At 31.3% G+C, this 25,201-nt stretch overlaps 2 protein-coding genes across 4 annotated transcripts; both read right to left on the bottom strand.

The window, feature by feature from the left end:
• Positions 1–861: 861 nt before the first annotated feature.
• Positions 862–4,521, bottom strand: LOC105777332 (tubby-like F-box protein 7). Its single transcript, XM_012600556.2, has 4 exons — positions 4,067–4,521; positions 3,199–3,286; positions 1,907–2,036; positions 862–1,632 (listed from the first exon to the last, which is right to left on the bottom strand). Exons 1-4 carry the CDS (start codon positions 4,442–4,444, stop codon positions 1,059–1,061), a joined length of 1,170 nt encoding a protein of 389 aa, XP_012456010.1. The 5' UTR covers positions 4,445–4,521; the 3' UTR covers positions 862–1,058.
• Positions 4,522–5,541: 1,020 nt separating this feature from the next.
• Positions 5,542–9,767, bottom strand: LOC105777314 (axial regulator YABBY 5). 3 transcript variants are annotated; one of them, XM_012600528.2, is made up of 8 exons: positions 9,654–9,767; positions 9,104–9,229; positions 7,938–8,057; positions 6,628–6,751; positions 6,494–6,542; positions 6,308–6,383; positions 6,124–6,192; positions 5,542–5,743 (listed from the first exon to the last, which is right to left on the bottom strand). In XM_012600528.2, the coding sequence occupies exons 2-8, from the start codon at positions 9,176–9,178 to the stop codon at positions 5,708–5,710; spliced, it is 549 nt and encodes a 182-aa protein (XP_012455982.1). In that variant the 5' UTR covers positions 9,179–9,229; positions 9,654–9,767; the 3' UTR covers positions 5,542–5,707. The 3 variants fall into 3 exon arrangements, with proteins under 3 accessions (XP_012455982.1, XP_012455990.1, XP_052486383.1); XM_012600536.2 differs by having other exon boundaries at positions 9,104–9,193; positions 9,654–9,756; XM_052630423.1 differs by lacking the exon at positions 9,654–9,767 and having other exon boundaries at positions 9,104–9,532.
• Between the last annotated feature and the right edge of the window lie 15,434 nt (positions 9,768–25,201).

The following is a 25,201-nucleotide window of genomic DNA, read 5'->3' as shown; positions in this document are numbered from 1 at the left end:
TCTTCAGGTCTTCTTTCAGAACCTAATGCCCTTTACGACAGGCGCTAACCGCTTTCTACTAGCTAAAGCAGCTCGGCTCGAACCCTTCTCATGGGATCGGCTTACCTCACTTTCAAGCATCCACTGGATCAGAGATCTTTCTTCCTTCCCTCACCTGTCCCACGTGCTCTAATCCTCTGAGCTACAGGCCCCACCTCGTCTATCATACCAAACGTTACTATAAATCAAATTTTAAACACATTCATATGGATTACAAGAATAATTTTTTTGATTAAGAATAGAGACCATGTCATTAAAATTTAGTAGGGTTATTTTTTCATTTTCCTAACATGTTAGATTTAAGTTGTCCAAGCAATTTAGGCACAAATGTTTAAATGGCTTGACTAATAAACTAACCAAATAATCTAATTAATACGATATTGATACTTTAAAAACCTAATTAAAGAAGTTGAGAATTGAGAACTAGTTAGTTGTAATTAATAATAATTTTGAAGTACTATGATATATTCTTCTTTTAAAAGAAATTTGGTTCTCATATCCAGCCTTTTCCTTAGAAGATTTCAACAGAAAACCATCAATTTTGGAAACCTCTTTACCAGGAGCTTCTAACTTGTCAACAAACATGGCGGCCTGAATGCAATGTTCCAACTATTCGAGTGCAAATAAAATACCAAAAGGAAGAGTTAATAATACCAAACAAGAAGTAAAAATCATATGCTTTTGTCGATACTTTCCCTATGAACACCATTTCCAAAGAAATGCTTTTTTCCTATTCAATTCCCAAACCCTGCCCTCAAATTTCAAGACATGAGAAACTACACAAGGTACTTGCATGTTGATGCAACTAAAAGTCCAAAGATATTTTTAAACCAATAATTTCAGCAAATGTTATTAGATACAAAGAGAAAACATGTACATGATTTTGATTTTGTCTCACCAAGCCAAGGCTCTCCAAACGTTTTTCAAGTGACATTTAAGAAAAAAAAATATTATATTAAAACATGTAGCACAACTTGTTACCATATATATGTATATGATAGTACATAAACATAGTAAAATCACTCACAAGCCAATTTTGTACCAAAGCTTGTAAGGCAGATGGCAAAAGCGAGAAAAGCCGATAAGGGCTGCCTATAATCCATGGTGAATGTATCATCCCCTACTTTACCAAACTGGAGAACGGTTTCCTCCTCTTCTTTCCCTCCCAGTTGGCTCTCTTCAACAGTTGCAGCCAGCTGAAAGTTTTTCACGGATGCTACAGTTACCCGACCGTGGAAATTTAAGCACCAGCACTGTAAATGTTCGTGCCATCTTGGAGCTTTGTTCCTCAAAATTGTATGACCGGATGAGGCATGCTCGGGCATTTTCATCTTGATGTCATCTAAATACTTCTCATCAGCCATATCTTCCGGCAAAGGGCACTGTATTGAACAAACCATCCTCCTAGGACCTCTCGATTTCAACAGATTGAACTTGTAAGACACTTGTCCAACCTCAAAATTGCCAGCTGGAACTTGGGGGCAGATTTGCTTACTTGCAAATCTGCGACTTGCTCTGCTGCTCGAGGGCTTAGCACCACTGTGCGGTGGCTGACTATCATAGATTTTAAAGTTGGTACCTAGAAAATCCGAACTGCAAAGATTTTAAATTTGTGTGTCAGCTTAACATTTTAATCTGAACTATAAAGCATTCTATTTTTGTTGCATCAAGACAAGTAATAGCATCATAAATATTGTTCCACAAAGATCCTTTAAAAATTCACTGCCACTAACCGTATGCAATATATTCAAAGAGGAGATCCTGTAATCAGAGTTCTAGAAAGAGACATCACAAAATACCTCTACTAAACTTCATGACTGCCATTTGGCCAAAAAAAAAAAAAAAAAGGGAATCATGAGTGCCGTACCTTAACTTCCCGACATAGGCATTACTGCCTTGAGATAGTTCATTTGGATCAAGGGATATAATATACTCGATATGAGCACCATGTCGATATCTTCGTGCTGCCAATAGAAACTTCCCCTTCTCGGTGAATGCTGACAAACATCAGGAAAAGATTAAAATAAGGTAATTTCAACCACTAACAGCTAGCATCATCCAGTTGCATGTTGGCTACAAAAAGGGAGAACTACTAATAAGATTGGCTAACATGGGCATGCTCTCAAGAACTAAAATTGAATAGCAAAGAGGTCTTAGTATATAAACAAAAGGTAACAAGATATTATACTCGGTAGTCAGTGAACTGTTAAATGTAAAACTAAAAAGAGACAAATGATTGCTATCCTTGCATGTTTCCATTGCCCAAAGTTGCTGCTTCCAGAAAGAAAATATCACTAGTTTGTATCCCGAGAGAGAGAGAGTTGGGGGTAAAGAGGTTACAATATCAGATCCTTATGACTCGAGCAATAGCTTCATATACCTCTTGTCAGAAATAAACCTGTCATCAATTTGAAGATAATACCACCACACCTAAAGAAGACTACCGAGACCAGAGACTTAATAAATATCAAATTGTTTACCAACCCGTATCCTTTCTCTCAGAAGCCACATAATGATTATTTTGCTATGCTTATTACAAGGCTATTCTGGAAAACAACACTATTAAAAAAAATTTTTAAAAAAAGGAAAAAAAAGAAAACCCGATTGCATGTAGCAATGAATTCTCAGTTTAATAGAAGCTATTAGTCAATAGAACTGAAGATATAATTCAAGAACCCAGCACAGGAGACCTCTCTGACACCCTTCGATTACTGAATACAAGAAAGAGTGGACAAGTTCTAGTAAAATAAATTAACAACTGCCACCATACATTGTTTTCCAGAGAAAATAGTGGGCAGATCGATATCATCACGTTAAAAGCCCAAATCTAAGATGACAATGTGCCATGTATAGAATAGACAGGTTCAGATGATGAAATCTCATTGCCCTTTTAAAGTCAATGGGTGTCTAAGACCATTAAGCAAATTGACAATCATTATCTGAAAGGTTAAGACCAAGTCAAACTGACTTAGGCAAAGGTATTAGGTCAAAAGTCCACAGTTTTGAACCTACCCAGATAAAAGTCAAAAGTTAATTAAGGAGCTTTGACAAAGTGAATTATGTCCCTTTTAACCCATTTGTCAGCATGTATTACAGCATATCAGACTAATTTACGCATCTTATCATGTTTTGCTTGTGAAAAGAGAAAAAAGTACTTACATGGTGAAAGAGCAAGATAAAGGAAGAATGTTGAGTTTTTTTTGTTTCGCTTTATAATACACTGGTTAGGAAACTCCCGTGGACCAGGCTGCATTAGCGAAAGGGAACAAAACCATCAGCCCCAAAACTTATGAACTTGTTCATCAATTGACAACTGTAAATCCTAAATGCATTTCATATTCATAACCAGTAACCATAAAGCAGCTCAAATTCTGAAAACTCCACTTCAAACCAATAGCAATAAGCTAATACATTTAAAGATCGCAAAAGACAAAAATTCAACATTCAGGATAAGTTATTTTCCCCAATTTGCGAGACTTTTGAATAAGTTATTTTCTGATTATTGCAAGTGCCCAGAAAACAATTCTAACCCTCAAATGATAATTTCCTTATATATCACAAGAAAAAAAAAAGTGTCATTTCTATTAGAAGTAAACCATGCTATGCTAAAAATTGACCATGCATGAAGTTTAACTTCCAATCACCAATAAAGGTTCAAAAAATGTTATTTGATTCAACTTTTGAAACTCTATACCCAGCACATTTCCCCCCAAATAACCCAATATACAGATAAGAAGCACAAAATAATTTCCTAAATTACATACCAAGAACAAAATGCATCTATCAATAACAATTATCAGTAAAGGACATTACCATAACTAGAACTCAAACAAATGAACCAAAATAAAGACTAATTCTACATCAATTCCCCACAAATCATTCCAATTCGCAAACATTTGAAGTCTAAAAAAGTTAAAGTACCCTAAATTACAAATATTTGAAACCTTAATGATACTTACATACACTATCAGATTACGAAATTATATCTCAATTTCAATTTCAATTTCAATAAAAATAAATAAATTACCTGCTTAAGACAAGAAGGAAAAGTGATTTTGCCGCTATTTTGAGAAGAAGCCTTAACGATCTCCCTCGTAACTTCTCTCCACTTCTTACATACGCAAGCGCTCGAAACCACGTTTTTCCTGTCAGGCCACATTTCTTCACTCGCTTCCACACGCTCCATGATCTCAACTAACAATTCCGGCAGCAACGTCGACCATGAATCCCCTCCAGCCTCCGCCAACGGCGGCGGCGAAGACGGTGATGATGTAGAAGAAGACTCCAGGTGATTCTCCCTGGTCGAGACTGTTGTTAACGCCGCCGTTCTGGCAGACAGTCTCAATGATCTCGAGAACCTACGTGAAAGGCACGAGGTTTTCCTCATCGGAGACGAACACGACATCGTTTCAAAGACTCTGTTGTTTTTATATTTTTCCTTTTACACTTTTGAGAGAAGAGATTCAGAAAGGGGGATTTTATGTGAAAAAAAAAGGGTACAAAAAACGAAAAAAATAAATGGAGGATAAAAATGATGACGGTTGCAAGAATAACAGCGCGGTGAGCGAAACCGAAGAGGGACAAATAAGATAGGGAGACAATGTGACGTGGCAAAATATGATTGGCGGTGATCAAACGGGGGTTGGTGAGATTTGGGATTTGTTTTAATTTTTGACTCGGTCCCTTTGAATCGATAATCCTAAAATGTTTGTTTTATGCCCTGTCAGTGTTTTGAATTTTGAGTCTGTTGAGTTGTCATTTTGTTATTTTTTGTTTGATTTTTTTTTAAATTTCATCCATAAATAAAATTTCTTTTCAAAATTTAAAATTTAAAATTTTACTGTATTAATCAATTTGTTAATAAATAAAACAATAGTTTTGTTAAAACAGTGGTACATTTGTTTCAATTGTAAATTTAATCTAATTAATCCAAAATGATTCTCACAATTTCACATTTAGAATTTAAATGTCAACTTCTATAGTTTTCTTTATTAAATTGTAAGTTTTACGGTAATAAAAAGTAATTTTATCATTTTAATAGCCTATATATTTATAATTTTTAAAAGATTAAATTAAATTTTGATCATTTTTAAGGGGTCAAAGTGTAATTTAATTTTTACTAATTTAAAATTTTAAAAAATTTAAAGAATCTAAATGAAAATTTTTCCATTTTAAGAGGGCCAGGGCCTTGCCAACCACCCTAGTTACACCCCTGGATTGGAATAAACATTGTTGTCAATGCAAGATGACATATATTCAAGTAAGCTAAAGTGCATTATTCTCCTATTTATAACTTAGAGAAGAGATATGATGTAAACCTAGAATCTCAAAGTTGTCACATTTTAAAAAAAAAAACCCAATAAAATTCTAAATTTGTGTTGTATCATAGATATTTTTAGTTGTATAAAGAGTTTTCAATTTGGTGAAAAATTTAGTTAAAGTTTTTAACCAATACCAATTTACATTACGTACCTATAATTTTTATGAGAGAAAAATGAAATGTATGCATCAAAACTCTTATATATATATATAATAACATCAATCATGACATAGATTAATAAAGCAAAGTGCATTTAAACAAACAAATTATAAGTTGATACAGCTCTCATAACGAAAGCCTTTTATTTCAACAGCATACATATTTTAGTAAGTATCAATAGCCATTTATTCACTTAAGCAGCTGGTGGAATGGCTCAGTTGAGTCCTGCATTATAAAATTCAAAGGAAAAAAAAAGGGTGAATCAACACAAAAATTGAAGTAGCCCATGCATGTTCAACAAAATTTAATGTTGTTGGTTTTAGATCTAATTGAGTTCCAAATAAATGTGTATGTAAATTATGGTTTTGGTCCCTCCACCATCCTTATATTTAAGTTATGCAAATTAATAGTAGTTATGAATCAAATCGTGACATACATTTGAAAGAAACTCGTTTCACTATGATGAGTTGGAGATAATGTTTTTAAGAAAAAATTTATATCAGTGTCCATTCATTTCTCCTTCCCATAATTTTCCCCAGTAAGTGAAACAAAAGAAAAGATAATTATATAGTTTGCATTGCTTCTGAATGGAAGTTAGTACTTACATCATTCAGCTTAGGTTGATTGTCAGTCTCCAGCATCAGTCCAAAATGAATGTGAGGGAAGCGAGCCCACTGTAGTTGAGAACCCCAAATCACACAAACACAAAACTCTGTCAGTGATATCTGGATTGTTCAAACTAGACTATGCTTCTTCTTTTTTTATGATGAAAGCTAATATTGAGCTTACATTCTTAGCAGCAGTGCTAAATGCCTCCCTGTGAGTGATATCAGGATTGTTCAGCTTGATCCTCTGAATCTCCTCTCTATAAACATACCCCCATTTTCATCCCAAAAGATTAGAGGTTATTAATATAGAGCACAAAAAAAAAAAAAAAATCAACATAATTAATGATCAAATTACAGTCACTATTACTTGATGAACTGATTGTACAATGAAGGAGCCCTATGCCTCTTGTCAGGAGCTGGGAAAAAAGTCCATGAAATGTATATTTTAAAATTAAAATGAATCACAAATTAAACACAAAATAATAATGCAAGGATACTCACGTCGATTAACAACCCTTTCTTGAGTGGTAGTGTTTATAGTTGTTGCTCGCTTTGGTAACTTGTTCTTGCACCTGGAGGAAGACCCTAAGTCAATTCTGTACTCCGATGATGTGTAATTAGGCACCTAAAAACCATTAATAAACTAACATCAATTAACTATGTTCTGGATTTAAATTGCAGTCACAACGCAATTTCGGTTATCTCATCTAAATGCAGTCGCTATCAAGATTAATCGAAAGTATGGACGGAAAAATTGAAAACCACAAAATAATATCATAACATACAGGTATAAAATCACTATAGTTAATCATATTAAGGTGTCTTTTATATTTGTTTTATGATAGATAAAGATTAATTCTTTCAAAGATCCCTACATCAATGTATGGAGTATCCTGTGGCACTAATGAAGCAATTTTCTCTATTAATCAATGCAAAAAGTATATTATTATAATGTTGATTAATAGCTCTGAATGACCTTAATCACATTTCAAAGTTTTTATTAGGTTCCACTTAAAGCATTAGATTGGGATCTATCTCTTTGATTGGACAAGCATGATCAATGGTTTTGCAAAGTTTTCTGTCTGCAAAAACTTAGCATTATCCATTTGCTTTTTCTCAGATATATATTCTTCAGAAACCTTTTTTAGATTTTAGTTTCCCCATAAAATGAGCTAAAAAGAAAGAAAGAACAAAGGAAAAAACAACACTGAAGTGACTAAATCAATAAAAAATAGTTTCATTGTGCTGAATTAAATAACTTTCACCCACATCCCAGAAGCAACCAAGATTGATGTTAAACAGAATATTTATATATACACATATATGATATTTTATATATATATATATAAAATAGCATCCTTGGGATCTAAAAACTGAGGCTTTTATATTTGGTACAATAGAAGACAAAACCTAAGAAAAAGGAAAATTTTGTGTAGTGACCAAAGCCTACAAACCCTAAAATTCTTGCCAATCAAAATCGAATTGAAATTTTTTGAAATTGAGGCTCAATGAAAGAATGGAAAATCCTGAAACTTTGATTTGCCCTAATTAGCTAACTATATCCTGACCTATGAAAAAGAATATTTAGGAATTTGGTTTTAATCATGGGTCCTTAGAGCAGCTCCTAGGGTTTTTTGAGTGATCTGAGAAAATATGCTTTGTAAATAAACTATTCTTTGGGGCTTTGCAACCCTAGATTTCAAGGCCCCATGGGAAATTACAGAGATTTTCCTTGGAAAGAGATAAAATCCCAGAAACCCTAACTGGATCTACAAGAAAAAAATATTGAAGAAAAAGATGATGATCATAACCTGAACATCTTTTCCAGCCCTTGATTGAAAGGAAGCTGCCAGGTTTACCGAACACAGATTGGAGCACTGCCCACATCTGACTGTTACTGTTTCAAACAAGCTGTTGCATGGAACATTGACCTGCAAAAATCATGTAAAAAAATTTTAGCTTATAAAACCCTTTTACATACAAATCATTTGCTTATTAAAACTTGTAGGTGTTTGAAGAACAAGAACTCATATAAAGTTCTAAGATTTTCCAAAGCAAAAAGAAAATAAAAAAAATGTTTTTGGAAGTATATAGAGCTTTTCTTTAACTTCCAACTAGTACAGTATCTAGGGCTTTGTTTTATTTATATTTTTTCATTTTTTTAGGGTAGTCAATACTCAACACTGCCTGCCCCCTGGACTTTCTCATTGTTCAAAAAACCTCTTTCCTACATGAAAATGGGGGTTTTGAGGAAGACAACTGAGATGGTCCCTTTCATTTTCCATGATCAGTTAAACAAAAAAAGAAGAGAAGCTTTTTGTCATTACAAAAGAAAAAAAAAACACCCCAAGGCAGGTAGTGTAGTGTATTCTAATAAGGAAAAGGTTAAGGTAATCTCAGAGGAAAAAAATATGAAGGAAATGTCATCTTCATTCTATATATCAGCAAATCTATCATCACATGCTTGTTTTCACTACATCTTTCTTTAAAAAAAATGAATTTAAGATCCATATTTTTTTTAAATAACTTCTCTCAGATCACAGGGTAAGATCTGCAAAAGAAAAGAAAAAAAATATGAAGAGAATTTATCACTTTTTCTGCAAAAGAATGAGAAAGGAAGTCTTAGGATAGTGACTTGACTTCATTGCATGAAAACCCTAAAATAATTACATAAAAGAAAACTCATCAAATAAGATTCTCCTATTAAGCTTAGTAACATAGAGAAGAAGAAGATAAAAGGAAAAATAATACTTTTGAAAGTTAGGGTCTTTAATGTAAAATAAAAACTAGAAACTAGGACATTGCTTATTATTTAGATATTGAACAATTGAAGACCTAAGCATTCACCTGCAACTATACAAAGCCATTATGCTAGCAGTAAAAGAAACTGACATCATGATGATGATATGAAGTCAGATTAATATATATATATATATATAAACATTATTAATATATATGCAGGATCAGAATTAAATACCGCAAGAATGATGTTGCAAAGGTTGCAAGGGATGTAGCAGAGTTGTTCTGGTGCAGAATTGTGGGAGCTTGACATTTTTTTTTATTTTCCCTGATACCAAACTGGTTTTTACTTTTTTTCTTTTTCCTTTTGAATTAAGTTTAAGACGAAGACAAAGAAAAAGAACAACAAATAAAAAAAAAACACAAACTTGAGTAAGAATTACCCAAAGTAAATGTATAATTATATTATCAAACAACACAAACAATTATATTGAACAAGAAAAGAAGAAAAAAAAGGGAAATTAATTGAAGAAACTATGATGAACAAAGAAGGTAAAGGCAGACTGAGGAAAACGTGGGATTTGTAGTGCCATGACAGGCAGCACAAAAAAAGAGTACACTCTCTCTCTCTCTCACTAATATTTTAAAACACATCACAGTCACTCACTCACAAACACTCACTCTGAAGAAAAAGAAATGGAGAATGGGGCCATGGGGGAGAAAGCAGACAAAACAATACGGGGTTGGGGTTAGGGTTAGAAAATAAGGAAAGGGTAGAATCAACTTACAATTCAAAGCTGTTCCCTGGTTTTTTTAAGCTAAAAACAAACAATAAACCCTTCACTTTTCCTCTTCTTCTTCTTCTTCTTCTTCTTCTTCTGAAACTACAATGGAAATATAACATATTATATATAATGAATGAAAGGATATAAATTTCTTGGATTAAAAATTATGGGGTTTCTTTTGGGGGGGTTGAATTCAAAGACATATTCACAAACACATGCAAATGTTGTAATATTTAGGGGACATGGTTACTTTATTCGAGAATATAAAAGTGTTTCAAAGTGTCCTATACAAGGTATTGATAGAATACCAGATGGACCCTGTTTATAGTTGGCTATGAAATAAACACTAAGCCTGCACCATGGGTTTTAGATCTTTTATTTGTTTTTTTTTTCTTTTTTTTTTTCTGGGAATCAAAGAAACTATATCGTCTTAGTGTAACTTTGCCAACTCCAAACATCAGTCACCATGGAAACAGCTAGTTCCATATTTATTCGTCTTCACCTAAAGGATTTGTGAGCTCGAATCTTATCAATATATATCTCGTTGTTTCTAATTGTAAATTGTTGGTAAAAGTACTGTTTAGGTCCCTATTTTATAGTGTTGAATGCATTTTGATCCCTGCATTTTTAAAATAAGTATTGCATAGGTATCATTTCAAGGTTCATGGTTAACCTTACTAAGGACGTTATTTCAGGGTTTGAAGGATTTTTTACCTAAATAATATAAAAATTAAAAAATTTTTGAAATGGGATAACAAGGGGCATTATTTAGGAAATTAGGTAAATTAAACACTAAAAAGTGGCGTTGTCTGATCAATCGGCTGTACTAACTTCAGCTGCCACCAATCATTACATTGATGATTAGTTTTGAAAAAATAATATATTTTTTTGGTGCCGCCAGGGCAATCGGCAACACTGATATGTATCATGCAATCGGCATTGGAATAAATCGATACAATTTCTTCTTTTTTATTTTTTAAAAGATTAAAAGAAGCATTAAAAGTAAAAAAAAAAATCAGTAGAACTTGTGACTAATTGGTCACGACAATGTCGTGGCGGCATCGACTTGATGGCCTGCCACCGACATAATTGGTTAGTCAGAAGTTCAGCTTTAAATTCGATTTCCAGCTTTTTTAATCTTTTAAAAAAAGAAGTTATATATTAATTTATTTTGGTGTCGTATTCATACTTTTCAGGTGCGTATTTTTTACATGATACATACCGGTGTTGCCGATTGCTCAGGCAGCACCAAAATTTTTTTTTCAAAACTAATCGTGAGTGTAATGATTGGTGGTAGGTGAGGTTGGTGCCGCCGATTAGTTAGGCGACACTATTTTTTATTATTTAATTTGCCTAGTTTTATAAAAAATGCCTCTGTTATCCCATTTCAGTAAATATATATTTATTTTATATTATTTAAGTAAAAAACAGGGGTTTGAATTTGAGATATATACTTGGATCTTACCACTGCACCTAACATCTATTGATTTTAAAGGTTCTATATTTTAGAAAAACGAGCAAAATGATAAAATTTTGAATCAGTTGAAAAGAATTGTTAATTTTATGAGTTGAATTTTAACCAAATGATATGGTATTAATTTAAAAATGACACAACATGTTTATCGACATATTGCTAAATTTATATATATATATATAAAGAGCATTCACCTAAGATTTTTTCTCAATTTGGCACTTGAATTTTATTTTAATGTTTAATTTGATACCCAAACCAAACAATCTCATGAATATTTGAAATGTGTCCTCTAATAAAAAAAACATAAATACTTAATTAAGACAAAAAAAAGTAGAAGTCACATTGCAATCAAATACTTCTGCGAGATAAAAGAGAAACTCAAATACCAAATTTAAAAAACTCATATACCAAACTTACATATAAATAGTACACTAATCCTTAAATTAATATGAAATTCAAATTATTTTCGATTGTTACAAAAGAAAATGATGAACTTATTTGTTTTTACATACAAAGATTCTTTTCTTTTTAAAAGAAAAACAAGAATCAAAATGCAAGTGTGGGTTTCTATACAATTTTTTACCCTAAATAGTTGGAATCATATCGAAATTTTCCTGACTACTTAATTACTGCAAATCCAAAATGAATTAGCTTTTCCACAGTTTAACCTACACTTTTAAATATATATATATTTTATTTCGATCAGAATTTGACCAAAAGACTCCAAGAATCACTGCAAATGTAAATGAGCCAAACAACTTTTGTAAAACCAAATATCAGAAATGTTGGATAGGGTAAATTCTTTAATTTATTTTAAACAAGAGAGAGATAAATTAATTAATGAATTAAATAATGTGGGATTTGTTGGTTTGAAGGGCGTGGGTCATTTCCGATCCCAATGTTTATACAGTCAGCGATTCACTGTGAACTGTAAACGAAAGAGGGTTTTAATGTCTCAGACTGGGGAATCATGAGAGAGACGAAAGGCAAACGTATGTATATAAATATATATGTACGCACTTTGGGGGTGCCCAACGCTGATACCAACATCATTAATTTTATTTTCACAAAAATGTACTCTGCAAACATGTTTTTAATTACCTTTGTGGTGTTGGGTTGTTTGTATACGTATTATTTTATATAATTATGTTGTATTTGTATTTCTAAATTCTAAAAAGAAAAGGCTTAATTATCTTGTCTACTTTGTATAGGTTGTGTTCAGCTCATATACGGTATTGATAGTATAATAGGTGAAGTTAGAAAAAAATTTCCTTGGAGGTGAGGTGGAATTGAGTTATGCACTTTGTAGATGGTTCTTTGATGGAAAGAGAGGAAGAGTTGCAAACAAGTGAACGACATGTACTAAGAGAAGACAGAGAGGAAGATTGAAGTAAATCCGGTAACACTGAGCGTAGCGGCAAGTGATGATATGTAAAGTGGAGAAAGAGAAATATGGTTAATGATAAGGCTAAACAAAGGGAAAATTTATGTATATATGCTGAAAAAATAAACATTTGAGAAACTAGATTGATTTTTTTTAATTTACTGATGTACACTATTTTTGGAGAGAGAAAGGAAAACGTGTCTTAGAGTTTTCACTTTGGTAAAAAATATTTTTTCTTTTTTTTTTCTTACGGGCTGGAAATTGAAAGTTCGTATATTTATTTTTGTCTATGTTTGAGATAGACATGATTATAGTTTTAAGGAATGTTTGAATTTACGATGGTATCATGGAGCTGGGTGGCCTACAAATTTCATCTGTTGTGTGACTATGGAGTCATCACTCAGGAAGTCGAATTGCATTGTAACTCGAGGTCCAAGTTGATGGTGATTATACCGTCTCGAGTTGAAGTGTAACTAGGACTTCAAGTTTACAAAGATTATGCTGTCAAAGGATAGAGCATAACTAGGCCCTAGTTGGCGGTGGTTATGTGGGCACAACAATCAGTTTTTTCTCATTAGAGGAGCATGCTTTATAAAACCCACATGGACGTACGAAGAAGAAAAACGTAGTGGCCTTTCAATATAACCAAGTAATTCGTGTTGTCCATGTCCACCAAATGTAGTGGCCTTGTTAGTAAAACTTGTTACACCCCAATTATGTCACAGGTTAAAATAACGGGATCACTTCCTTTGGTGGACATGGATAAAATGAAATACTTGATTATACTAAAAGGTCACTGCATTTTTCTTCTTCGTACGTCTGCTTGAGTTTTATAAAGCATTTCCCTCTGACGAGAAAAAATTGGTTGTCGTGCCCGCATAACCACTGTCAACTATGACCCCATTTATGCTCCATCCCTTGACAACATAACCTTTGTAAACTTGAAACCCTAGTTACACTTCAACCCCAAACCGTATAAACACCGCCAACTGGGACCTTGAGTTACACCGTGATCCGGCTTCCCGGTTGATGGCTCCATACTCACATGGCAGATGAAATTTGTAGGTCACCCATCTTCACAACACCACCATAAATTCAAACATTCCTTAAAACAATAACCATGTCTATCTCAAACACAAAGAAAAATAAATCTACAACTTTTAATTTCCAACCGCAAGAAATAAAAAAGAAAAAAAAAGAATTTTTTTTTTACCAAAGTGAAAACGCATCTTACAGAGCACGTTTTCCTTTCTCTCTCCGAAGACAACATAGATCAATAAATTTTTAGAAAATCAGCCTAGTTTCTCAAATGTTTTTTTTTTTGTAGCATATATACACAAATTTCCCCTAAACAAAGAAAACAAGTTCAAATAATGTTAGAGAGAGCTTTAAGAATAAGAATATCCAAGTGTCAAAAGTCTCTCAACGGTTGTGAAAAGCTCATGTTTGTAGTGTTTCAAGAATAAAAGTTACAAACTAGTAATTAATGAGAGTAATAATAAATATTTTTAAGTTACAAAGGCATTAATGGTTTTTTTAATTAGGAAATGATTTTGTGGGTGATACTGAATAAATAAATAAGAATTCACTATGTTTCTAAAAAAAAAAAAAGGGAGAAACACTCAATATTATAGGAAAATGTTAAGAGGAAAACATCTTAACTACCTCCATAACTGATCCACCAGGTCAAGCTCTCTGGAACATTCCAAGAGTAAAGATAACCCAAGAACCTTGCGATATTCTGGGTTACTTTCACTTCTACTTCGATGAAATGGTACACATGAAAAATCTTTCGCAACATCTCTTGAAATGTAAGACAATGATTGTTCTTTGATGAGAATTGTTCCTAAATAATGGTTACTTTGACTTGTTGCAAAATGAGTTTTTATCAACATAGTTCTTCTCAATGTAGAGGTTGTTTCTAAACATAGTTATTTCGAACTTTAGCTATTCTCAACAGGAATTGTTCTCAAATAACAACTACACTGGATAACAGTTGTCCCAACTAAAACTTTGTTCTGAACATAGATATTTTAGACATAACTATTCTCGAACAACTGTTGTTTTGAACAACAACTATTCTAAACAATAGTTGTTGCTCCGGAAGGTGAAATGGAAATGCTACTCGTTCCATACTTGATAGCACAATTTCTTGAAATATAATATGATTTATCTCAAGGAATCAAGAGATAAAATGATAGTGGTCAAAATTGAGTATCTACAAGTTTCTATGAGAGCTAAGATGTAATTTCATCATTGTATTAACTTAAATATTTATAATTTTAAAGGGTTAATTAAAATTTTATCATTTTAATGAGTCAATTATTATTTCAAAAGACTTTTAAACTTTTAAGAAGAATAAATTTACTTAATTTTGAAATTGAAATTAACTAATTTTTTTATTAAGAAACTACTGCCAACTCAATTAGTAATAAGATGTGATGTTTAAACCTAAGAAACATGAAACTAAAGAAGTAAAAGCAGGAAAGTCTTGTGTGGAGGAATGAATAGTTGTGATCTAAGAATTAGTTCAGACCCCATGCAAAGAAATCACTTCAAAACCTAATAAGTCTAATCAACACAGAAAAAATAATAACCACAAAATATTCTAGTGGCGGCTCACCAAAATAAATGTAAATCACTTTCAAAACCCTTATTAATTAGTTAGGTCAAAACCCAGAAGGAGGCTATATTTTTCAAAAAGAATAATTCTGACAAATCATATAGGAAAAAAAGACAGCCTAAGACTTGAAAGAAATGGTTTTCACTAAAAAATGGTTTTCACTAAAAAATGGTTTAAAGGAAGATAGCTAAAGGGCCTGAAAGCTTTCGATTACAGAGGCTAAGGGCTAGACTTAATGCTATGATAAGTTAAGATGTCTTTCACGCAATTTCTTGACTGCCATATTCTTAAACTTGCTGCATGCTTAACTCACCTACACAAGTAGAAACCCACTATTTATTTATTGCTCCATATTTTCTTAACTTCTGCATTTCTGATAAATATTTCTATTTTTATAAATTTTAAATTTTAAATTTAATTCATTTATTTTTATTTTTAGATTTTAAAATTTAGTTACAATTGTTAATTATAATATATGAAAAATAGAGGAAGTAAATTATAAAAATAAAAATATAAAGATTAAATTCCAAATTTATAAAAAGTATAGAGACTTATGATATATATTTTAACCTATATAATATGATATATTAATATATTAAGTTTATATAATATATATTATTTTAGTAAAATATAATTATGGCATATTACAGTGCATAAATTGAAATTTACTTGGATTCTAGTGGAGTAGGTCAAATAAGAAAGGAATAAAGGAAGATTTAATATTTGAAGTTAGTCAAAATTTTAATTTAGGAGTGTGATAAACTATTAAAATGAAAATTTTAACCTTTAAATTTTGAATGTGTTTTGATAATCATTTTAAAATTTTAATTAATATAAAATTGTTAATTAAAAAGTGTTGAATAAGATAAGTAAGTAGATAGTGTTTATCATTTAATGAAGAAAAACTTATTTTATTTTATTTTATTAAAATTTAAATAAACTATTGTCTTCTTAAAAAATTGAAATATTCAACTTATTATATTTATCTTTTATCCAAAATAATATAAAATATTAGATTAATAAGATTAAAATTTTAAAATAAATAATCTTTTAAAATAAGTATTTACTTTTATCAAACGATAAAATTATATACTCATTTACCAAACAATTTTAAATATAAATTCAGCACTTATAAAATTTAGTATTAAAAATTCAATACTTAATTTTTAATTTATCAAACACACCCTTAGTCTCTAAATTTTTTTCCATATTAGTCTTAGAACTTGGTTATTTTTCCGATTTGGTTCCTAAATTTGATTTCATTCGAAGTGATGATGTGAAACTATAAGATTGTGCCACATTATCACTTGGAGTTATTTTAATAATTATCTAAAATTAAAAAAATTAAAACTATAAATATGAAGTGGCACAATTTTAACGTGCCACATAATCATACTTTAATAAAATCCAAGATCAAGGATCATATTGAGAAAAATGATCAAATTTTGGGAATATTATGCATAAAAATTTTAAGAATCAAAATGAGAAAAGTTACTAAATTCATGGACTAAATGTTACATTATCAGAATAAAAAGAAATTAATTACATTTACAAGGAATCAAAATCTTGACTCTTACCAACTAATGTCGGCCAGGTCAAGTTATATAAAATTTGGATTAAAATGTGTTGGATAAAGAAAAACAATATTAAGCGAATTTTACCCAAATTTAAAAGAATGATATAATTAAGTGGTATGAGTGGCTCACACTTCACATGTATGGTGAGGGTAGTCGAGCTGGGGATGCAATGGGAAGCTTAGCATTGTCTCAGAACATGGGTGTCCATTCCTTCAACAGTCCCCCAGGCCAGATACTACAGATTCTGCATAAACATAGCACGGCCTTCACTGTACCTAGAAGGGTGTTAGTGTAGGCTGTCTTTCTTATTTATCTTCTTTATTAAGAAAAGGATGATGGAAAAAAGTTAAGAAGAAGCTTTTACTACACATCTCATCTTTTTATGAGAGTTTAAAATCTTCTTTTTTTTTTTTCTTCCGAGAGTAAGATGAAAGCAACACGATTTGAATTGAGTTAAATGAGTGTTGATAAAATTTTAATCACCATTACATATAAATTAAGGCTGGAATAGCATTTAAATAATATTTTTAAAATGATATTTAAACTATTATAATTAAAATTTAAGAAATTAAATTTATCAATTGATGAATATTATATATGCTCATCAATTTTTATATAAAAATAGCTTAAATGTTAAAAAGTCATAAAAATATTCACTTTGTTATTCTCATTTTACTTGTAAATATTTGTGGGTTGAATTCTTATTTATTCTTTCAAGTGTTGAGTTATATTTGAGAGAGTTGTTTATTTGTATATCTACCTTCTAGAGGTATTTATTCATTCATACTTTTATTTCTTTATTTGTGAGGGTTTACTTACGGTTTTAGATAATAAAAAAACTTAAAAGAGAAAGTGATTTTATCTTACTTAATAAATAAATGGTGAATTGTAAAGGTTTACTTGAGATTAATTTCATTTACCCAATATGATCCTATTTTATCTCATGGTAACTATTACATCTTTCTTCATGAAAAAAGTCAATTACTAACAAATAGTTATTAAATCTTTTGTCTTAGACAAATGACCCGTGGCCGTATTATTTTTTCATCTGGCATGTAATGTTAATGAGAGGATACCATTAACCCTTTATTGAAGTATAAGTTTCAATATTGTAAATGAGGTTATGTCATGCAGAAGTCGTATATCCAACGTACCAACTTCCAGTTATTTAGTTATTTAAACTCAGACTCTTAATACATCCAAAGTATACAAGTCACTCACTCAGGATTGAGGTAAGTAACATTATGAATGTCATAAGTAAATTAATTAATAAACAAATCTAGAATTAATTCAACTTGGGGTCCTATTCAATGTATTGCCAATCCAAACAATCATATCTACGTCTCTATCTTTTGGGAGTCGACCACTCCGATACCCAAGATAAGATATCTTCTCAATTTGATTTGATAGGCGACATAATAATCCTTTAATCAATTTGCTTAATTTTGATTCATCAAACTATTAACCTTTTAGATTACCTACTAATATATGTTGTCTTCTTACATTATAATCAACCATGCAATACAACTAATTATTAGTTGCATAGGAACAAAAAGATATCCTTGTAGCATTGAAACTTTAAACATAAAGCAATTATGAATTTCAGGTTCAACCTTTGTATATATATATTTTTCAAGAGATCATTTCCAATAATATTTCTCTCATTAATTTGTTCTCATTTTTCCTTCTTTTCAAATCAATACACAATTCCCACCTATTCGATGCCACTAATAAATTGCTAAACTTCCATTTGAGTCACATATCGATTTGTTCTCGTCACTTCTGTAGTTAGTGGGTCAACTTATCAAGGTCATTCAATTCTCTTCTAAGTTCATTCGTACTCGTTCGAAGTTACTTTGTATCCCTGCATCATATTCCTTCTAGCAAATAATCAACTCAATCTTCAGTTCTTTTCACTTTTTAAAACTCTTCAAAATCTCATAGTCTGAACCTAATTATCTGAGTCAGACTCACATTTATGCAAATTTAAATGTATGTACCACCTTTCCAAGGTCATGGGGAATAATACCATATATTAGATTAAGTGCGACATAGAATCTATAGAATTCCCATCATTAGATCACTTGTTCTTACCACAACTTATTCACATTCTTTGGTTCTTAATAATTGTCCATTTCTAAACTGTATTTCCTTTTTCCCTATTTGGATTGAAACTGTTCTCAAAATTTGTCACAATCACTAACTTGGTCGCCTACACATTTTTTTACCATTGTCCCGACGATCTCCACAATCAATTTGCAACCAATATAACAAAGAACCCGTAGCTAACAAGTGGACCGAGACTCAATATAACCCCTTTATAATTATCTAACCTTCCCTACAATTTCAAACCACAAGCAATTTGCAACCAATATAACAACCTATACATCTCCACAATCAAATATGCCTAATTATGCCTACAACATTAATTTAACAATTTATCTACTTGATCATTCATAAATAATTTTTAATTGAACTAATAATTTCATTTATTTCCATTTTAGTTTCATGCCACATTTACCAAATATGCCATATTATTTCATTTCATACTTATAATCTATATTAGACATCATTTTACAACCAAAATTACAAGACTTAAGTACATAATTTATATAATACCTAAGTACATGCCACTTTTACCCAAAGAAAGGTTACATCACCAAATTGTCTCTGAAGTCGGGATTGATCTGGATACTGAATCGGGACCTTTGATTTCTATTGACTTGCGCATAGAAACAACCGTACGCTGAGTATTTCATACTCAATGGTATTACCATAATTCAAACTACATAACTTTAATGAATTATAAATATTAATCATATAACATTAAACATGTAAAATTTATAACTTATAAGAACTAATTTACATTCAGTTTCATATTTCATATAATAATTCATCAACAATGTCATATATTAATAACTTGAATTTGATCAATTCATGAACCTTAGGTTCATGCTTTCAAATCTCACAATTCGACTAACAATTTCTTTCTTATACTTTCAGTCGTACGATCAATCAAATTTATTTTCTCACATTTCGATTATTCACCCTATTAACAAACCTAAACCTTGGCAGATACACAGATTCCAACGAAACACACCAATACGGCACATTGTGCCTAAAACAGTACTCAGTATATGATCAACATATCAGAAGCAGTGTACAACACATAAAGTACCTGAAACGACACACGTGGTGTCTAATACGACACATATAGTGCCTGATCGGAAAAGCCGATAAATTCCCGTACTCTTCCAATCCTATGGCATGCCAACTATATCCGACTACGCCCGATTAGTTAATAGGGTATTCAAATCACTTTCTCAATTTCAATTTCACTTTCAATGTACAATTCAATTCGATACACTTTTCCACTTTCCAACAATATACTATCAAATATTCATACATAATCATACTTCATCTCAATTTCATTCATTTCAATATTGATACCTACCTTAAAATTTTACTTACCATACACATAAATTTAAATATAACATTTAATAAATAGTAGTTTGAATTATAGTAATACAAACCATGAATTTCTCGTTTTAGTCCTCGATAGCTTTCTCCTTTCCTTTCGATGTCGATGCCTCGGGTTCTTTGTTAGCTACGAAAATAATAATAATAAATTTTCATTATTAATATAACACTAATTTACAATAATTAATTGAATTTCTTTTCAATTTATACCCTAATTCCAATTTAATCCTAATTAACTCATTTACTTTTCTAACTTAATATCTTGTCATATTCAACTTAACTATTCAATGTTCATATTAAAACCCTAATTTTAAATTTCTTTCAATTTAATCCTCTAACACAAAACTTATAGCTTCTTTTACAATTTAATCCCTTAATAAATTTTAACTATAAATTCTATCAATTAAACCCCTAATTCATCATTTTGTTCAACATGAACTATGTTCAAAAACCTAAAACTTCCAAAACCTCAACTTAATTTCAACAAAACTTTATTCTCAAACTCCTAAAACACCAAAATTAAGTAAAAAGAACTTAATTGACTTACCAATTTAAATTCCAAGCTTTAAAACCTTAATTTCCCCATTTTTCTTTTCTTTCCCTATTCGAATGCTTCTCTGTTTCTTTTCTCCTTCATTTCTTTCTTTTATTCTTTTAGTTTCTTTATTTCTTTTATGTTTATTTACTTTATTATTTTAATGATAGTTATAATAATAATAATTTTTATAATAAATATCTATTTAATTACAAATATTTATATTACATTTGTACACATATATTTTACACTTGTCTATTATCATCAACATCCAATTGTCCTTATTTTATTTGTTTTATTAATTTAATATTTTAATATAATAAAATCTATTTACTTAAATAAAAAGTAATTAAATAAATATATTACAATTGTACAAATATAATTATTACACATGTATATTTTTATTACCATACATTTGTCTTTGTTTTAATTTACTTCATAATATAATAATATAATATCAATTAAATAATAATAACTTAATTAATGTGTGAAATCTAAGAAAATCTTAGATTTTTCAATTCATTTGCCGCCAATAATATCAATTAGGACAAATGGCATAATTTCCATTTTGGTCCTTTATATTTTCTTTTAATCTCTAATTCAACTTTTTCCTTTTATTCAATTCAGTCTTTTTTCCTAATTACCCTTAATTAAGCTAAGTCCACTTAATTAAAACCTAGTTAAGCTCACTACTAGACTCATAAATATTTCTAATAATTATTCACGAACTCATTTCATTAAGACAGAGGCCCGATATTGCACTTTTCCGATGCCCGTGAATTTTAGGTCATTACATTTCTCCTCCTCTTAATAAATTTCGTCTTCGAAATTTACCTGAGAAAAGATGAGGATATTGCGCTCTTATAGTTTCTTCCGGTTCCCAAGTTGCTTCTTCCACATTATGATTTCTCCATAATACTTTTACTGGAGGAACTCGTTTGTTTCTCAACTCTTTCACTTCTTGAGCTAATATCTGAACCAACTCTTCTTCATAAGATAAATCTAATCGAATTTCAATATCTTCAGTGGGAATGATATGCGAAGGATCCGGCCTATATCTTCGAAGCATAGAAACATAGAAAACATCATGAATCTTCTGTAACTCTGGAGGTAAAGCTAGTCGATAAGCCACCCGTCCAATTCTTTCCACTATTTCATATGACCCAATAAAACGAGGACTCAATTTACCTTTCCGGCCAAATCTTAGGACTTTCTTCCAAGGTGACACCTTCAGAAATACTTTATCACCAACAGAATATTCTATATCTCGTCGTTTCAAATCCGCATAAGATTTCTGTCTATCGAAGGCTGCCTTCAATCTGTCTTTAATCTTCTTAATTGTTTCATCTGTTTCTTTAATTATTTCAGGCCCAATTACTTTTCTTTCATTCAATTCTGCCCAACATACAGGCGATCGACACCTTCGACCATATAAAGCTTCATAAGGAGCCATCTGAATACTAGATTGGAAACTATTATTATAAACAAACTCGGCAAATGGTAAATAATGTTCCCAACCTGATTCAAAATCAATGATGCAAGCTCGAAGCATATCTTCTAATATCTGAATTACCCGCTCAGACTGTCCGTTGGTTTGCGGATGAAATGCAGTGATAAAATTAAGCTGCGTACCCAACAACTCATGTAACTGCTTCCAAAATCTCGATGTAAACTGAGGATCCCGATTTAAAATTATCGATACCGGAATACCATGTAATCTAACAATTTCCCATATATAAACCTCGGCAAGCTTCCGTAGTGACCAGTCGGTTCTAACTGCTATAAAATGAGCTGACTTTGTGAGTTGATCGACAATTACCCAGTTGGCTTTCTTTTTACTCACTGACAATGGCAATCCCGTAACAAAATCCATAGTAATGCAATCCCATTTCCACTCGGGAATAGTAATAGGCTATAACAAACCTGTTAGTACCTGATGTTCTGTTTTTACCCGCTGACAAGTCAGACATTTACCAACATACTCAACTATATCTTTCTTCATCCTTAGCCATCAATATAACTCTCGTAGATCATGATACATCTTTATTCCACCAGGATGCAAAGCAAAGGCACTATCATGTGCTTTTCGGAAAATCAACTCTATAAGTTTAGAAACAACTGGAATACAAATCCAATTTTGGAACCTCAAGCAATTATGTTCATCAATACTAAAATTTTCTACCATACCATTCCTTACCATCTCTCTTTTCTTCATCTGCTTTTCATCTTCTAGCTGTGCTGCTCTGATTTGATCAAACATTATCGGCTTAACTCTTAACTCAGCTAACAAACTTTCATCATCATTAATACTAAGCCGAGTGAACATTGCCCGTAATTCAACTGCTGCTTTTCTACTCAATGCATCTGTTACCACATTTGCCTTTCCTGGATGATAATCTATAACCCAATCATAATCTTTCAGAAGTTCTATCCATCGTTTCTGTCTCAGATTCAACTCCTTTTGTGACAGAAGATATTTGAGACTTTTACTATCAATGTAAATATAACATTTCTCACCATACAAGTAATGCCTCCAAATCTTTAATGCAAAGATTACATCAACTAACTCCAAATCGTGTGTCAGATAGTTGCGTTCATATGGCTTCAACTGTCGAGATGCATAAGCTATTACTTTTCCATCTTGCATCAATACACAACCCAAACCATTCAGAGAAGCATCACTGTACACAACAAAATCCTTCCCCGACTTTGGTAATGTTAAAATAGGTGTCTCGGTCAACATCTGCTTCAATGTCTCAAAACTCCTCTGGCACTGATCATCCTAGATAAAAGGAACATTCTTTTGTACACGCATTGCCATTTCCATAACTACGTGGTAACGACAAAAATCATTCTCAGAGGTTTAGTTCGTCACAAAACACACTCTTATAACTTCCTTTGCTCATAAGGCAATTCATGCAAAATTTGACACCATATAGTTGAGAATTTGGTAACATCATCCCTTCCTGAGATTACATTATCTTTAAGGATCTATATTATCATCTTTATGAAAAGCACTAAGAAATGATATTCATAAAGCCTATCATCAATCATATATTGTCCTCGAGGGACCAATCATCGTAATTTTTATCCTAGCATTTCAATCTATATGAACAATTACAAACAGACTCGGCATCCAAATCTTAACTCAAACTCGACACTTTTATGGCATGTACCTCTGAACTCGATACGAGGTTTGGTTTAGTCCAAGAATCGACTAAACTCTAGAAATAATACCACTAAATGTAACAACCCACACCTAACCATCGTTGGATCCGAGTGCGGGATGTCACAACACATTACCGGAGCAACTCAAACATTGCTCATCAACAATTAAATTAAGAAAGGAACTTCTAAACAATTTTTAAAAAGTTTAGAAAATAATTTATAAATTGTTTATAGATCTTTAAATTCAATTTAAATACTTTTGTTCCGTATCACATTTAATTAACAATAATCTATACTAAACAATATTTGTACTTGGCTTTGTATTTACTCAATCACCAACACGACCCGGATTCTAACCTCAAAATAGTGTGTTGCACCATATAAATATGAGTTGAACTTAAACTCCAATACTAACGAATTGAGTCCAATTTGTCACATTTAATATCCTAAATATACATAATTAATAAGTTTAGACAGCCATAGCTTTCCTTCGGTTAAGGGTCCCCAAGGATACCTAACCAACAAACCATAAGATCTTAAGTGATAAACCGATGAAAAGTGAAGTTTCATACACCCCTCCAACAATTATGTAACTCCCATCTCTCTTCCTCACGGTTCATAATTTGATCATGTCATTGATGCATCGATTTGTTGTCTTCAATTTTGAGAAAACAAGACAAAAACCAATGGAATCCCTACATACATACATATACATGCATACATATATATAAAAATATATATAAATATATTTGGGTACTTCTTGTTTGACTTGATATTGCAAATCTTGTTTGGTTTCTGTACCTGTTACATGTACGACCAAGTTTCTCATTGGGAGCTTTCTTATTACTATTATTGGCCAAAAAGATGAAGTAATTTCATACTCGAAACTAATTAACCACTCATTATTATGACAATCCCTATGTTTCTATTATCTTTTTTCTGTATTGTTGTTATCAAAACATAGTTTTTAATGAGAATCGATTTGGTCTGATTGATTGTTTCTGTTGTTCTGTCCGATTGATTGTTGCTTTAGCTTTGTTTTCGAGTCAAGTAGGGTAAAAGTATCATAGAGGCTCTCTGTATTAAAATTTAGATTATATTTTGTTCCATCTACTAAAAAATGAACAAATTAATCATTGTACGTTAGATTAAAGAGCAAATAGGTCTTTTTATACAAAACCATCATGTGTTACTTTCTAGTTATTCCGTTAGTCATGCCCATTTTTAACAGTACAAATTACAGAAATTTTCAGCAAAAAGGATCAATTTGCACTTTGATTTAACGTACATGAACTAATTTATTTATTTTT

Source organism: Gossypium raimondii, chromosome 1 (assembly GCF_025698545.1).
Source record: "Gossypium raimondii isolate GPD5lz chromosome 1, ASM2569854v1, whole genome shotgun sequence".
NCBI classification, from domain to species: Eukaryota; Viridiplantae; Streptophyta; class Magnoliopsida; order Malvales; family Malvaceae; genus Gossypium; species Gossypium raimondii.
This window is presented reverse-complemented; position numbering and strand designations above follow the sequence as displayed.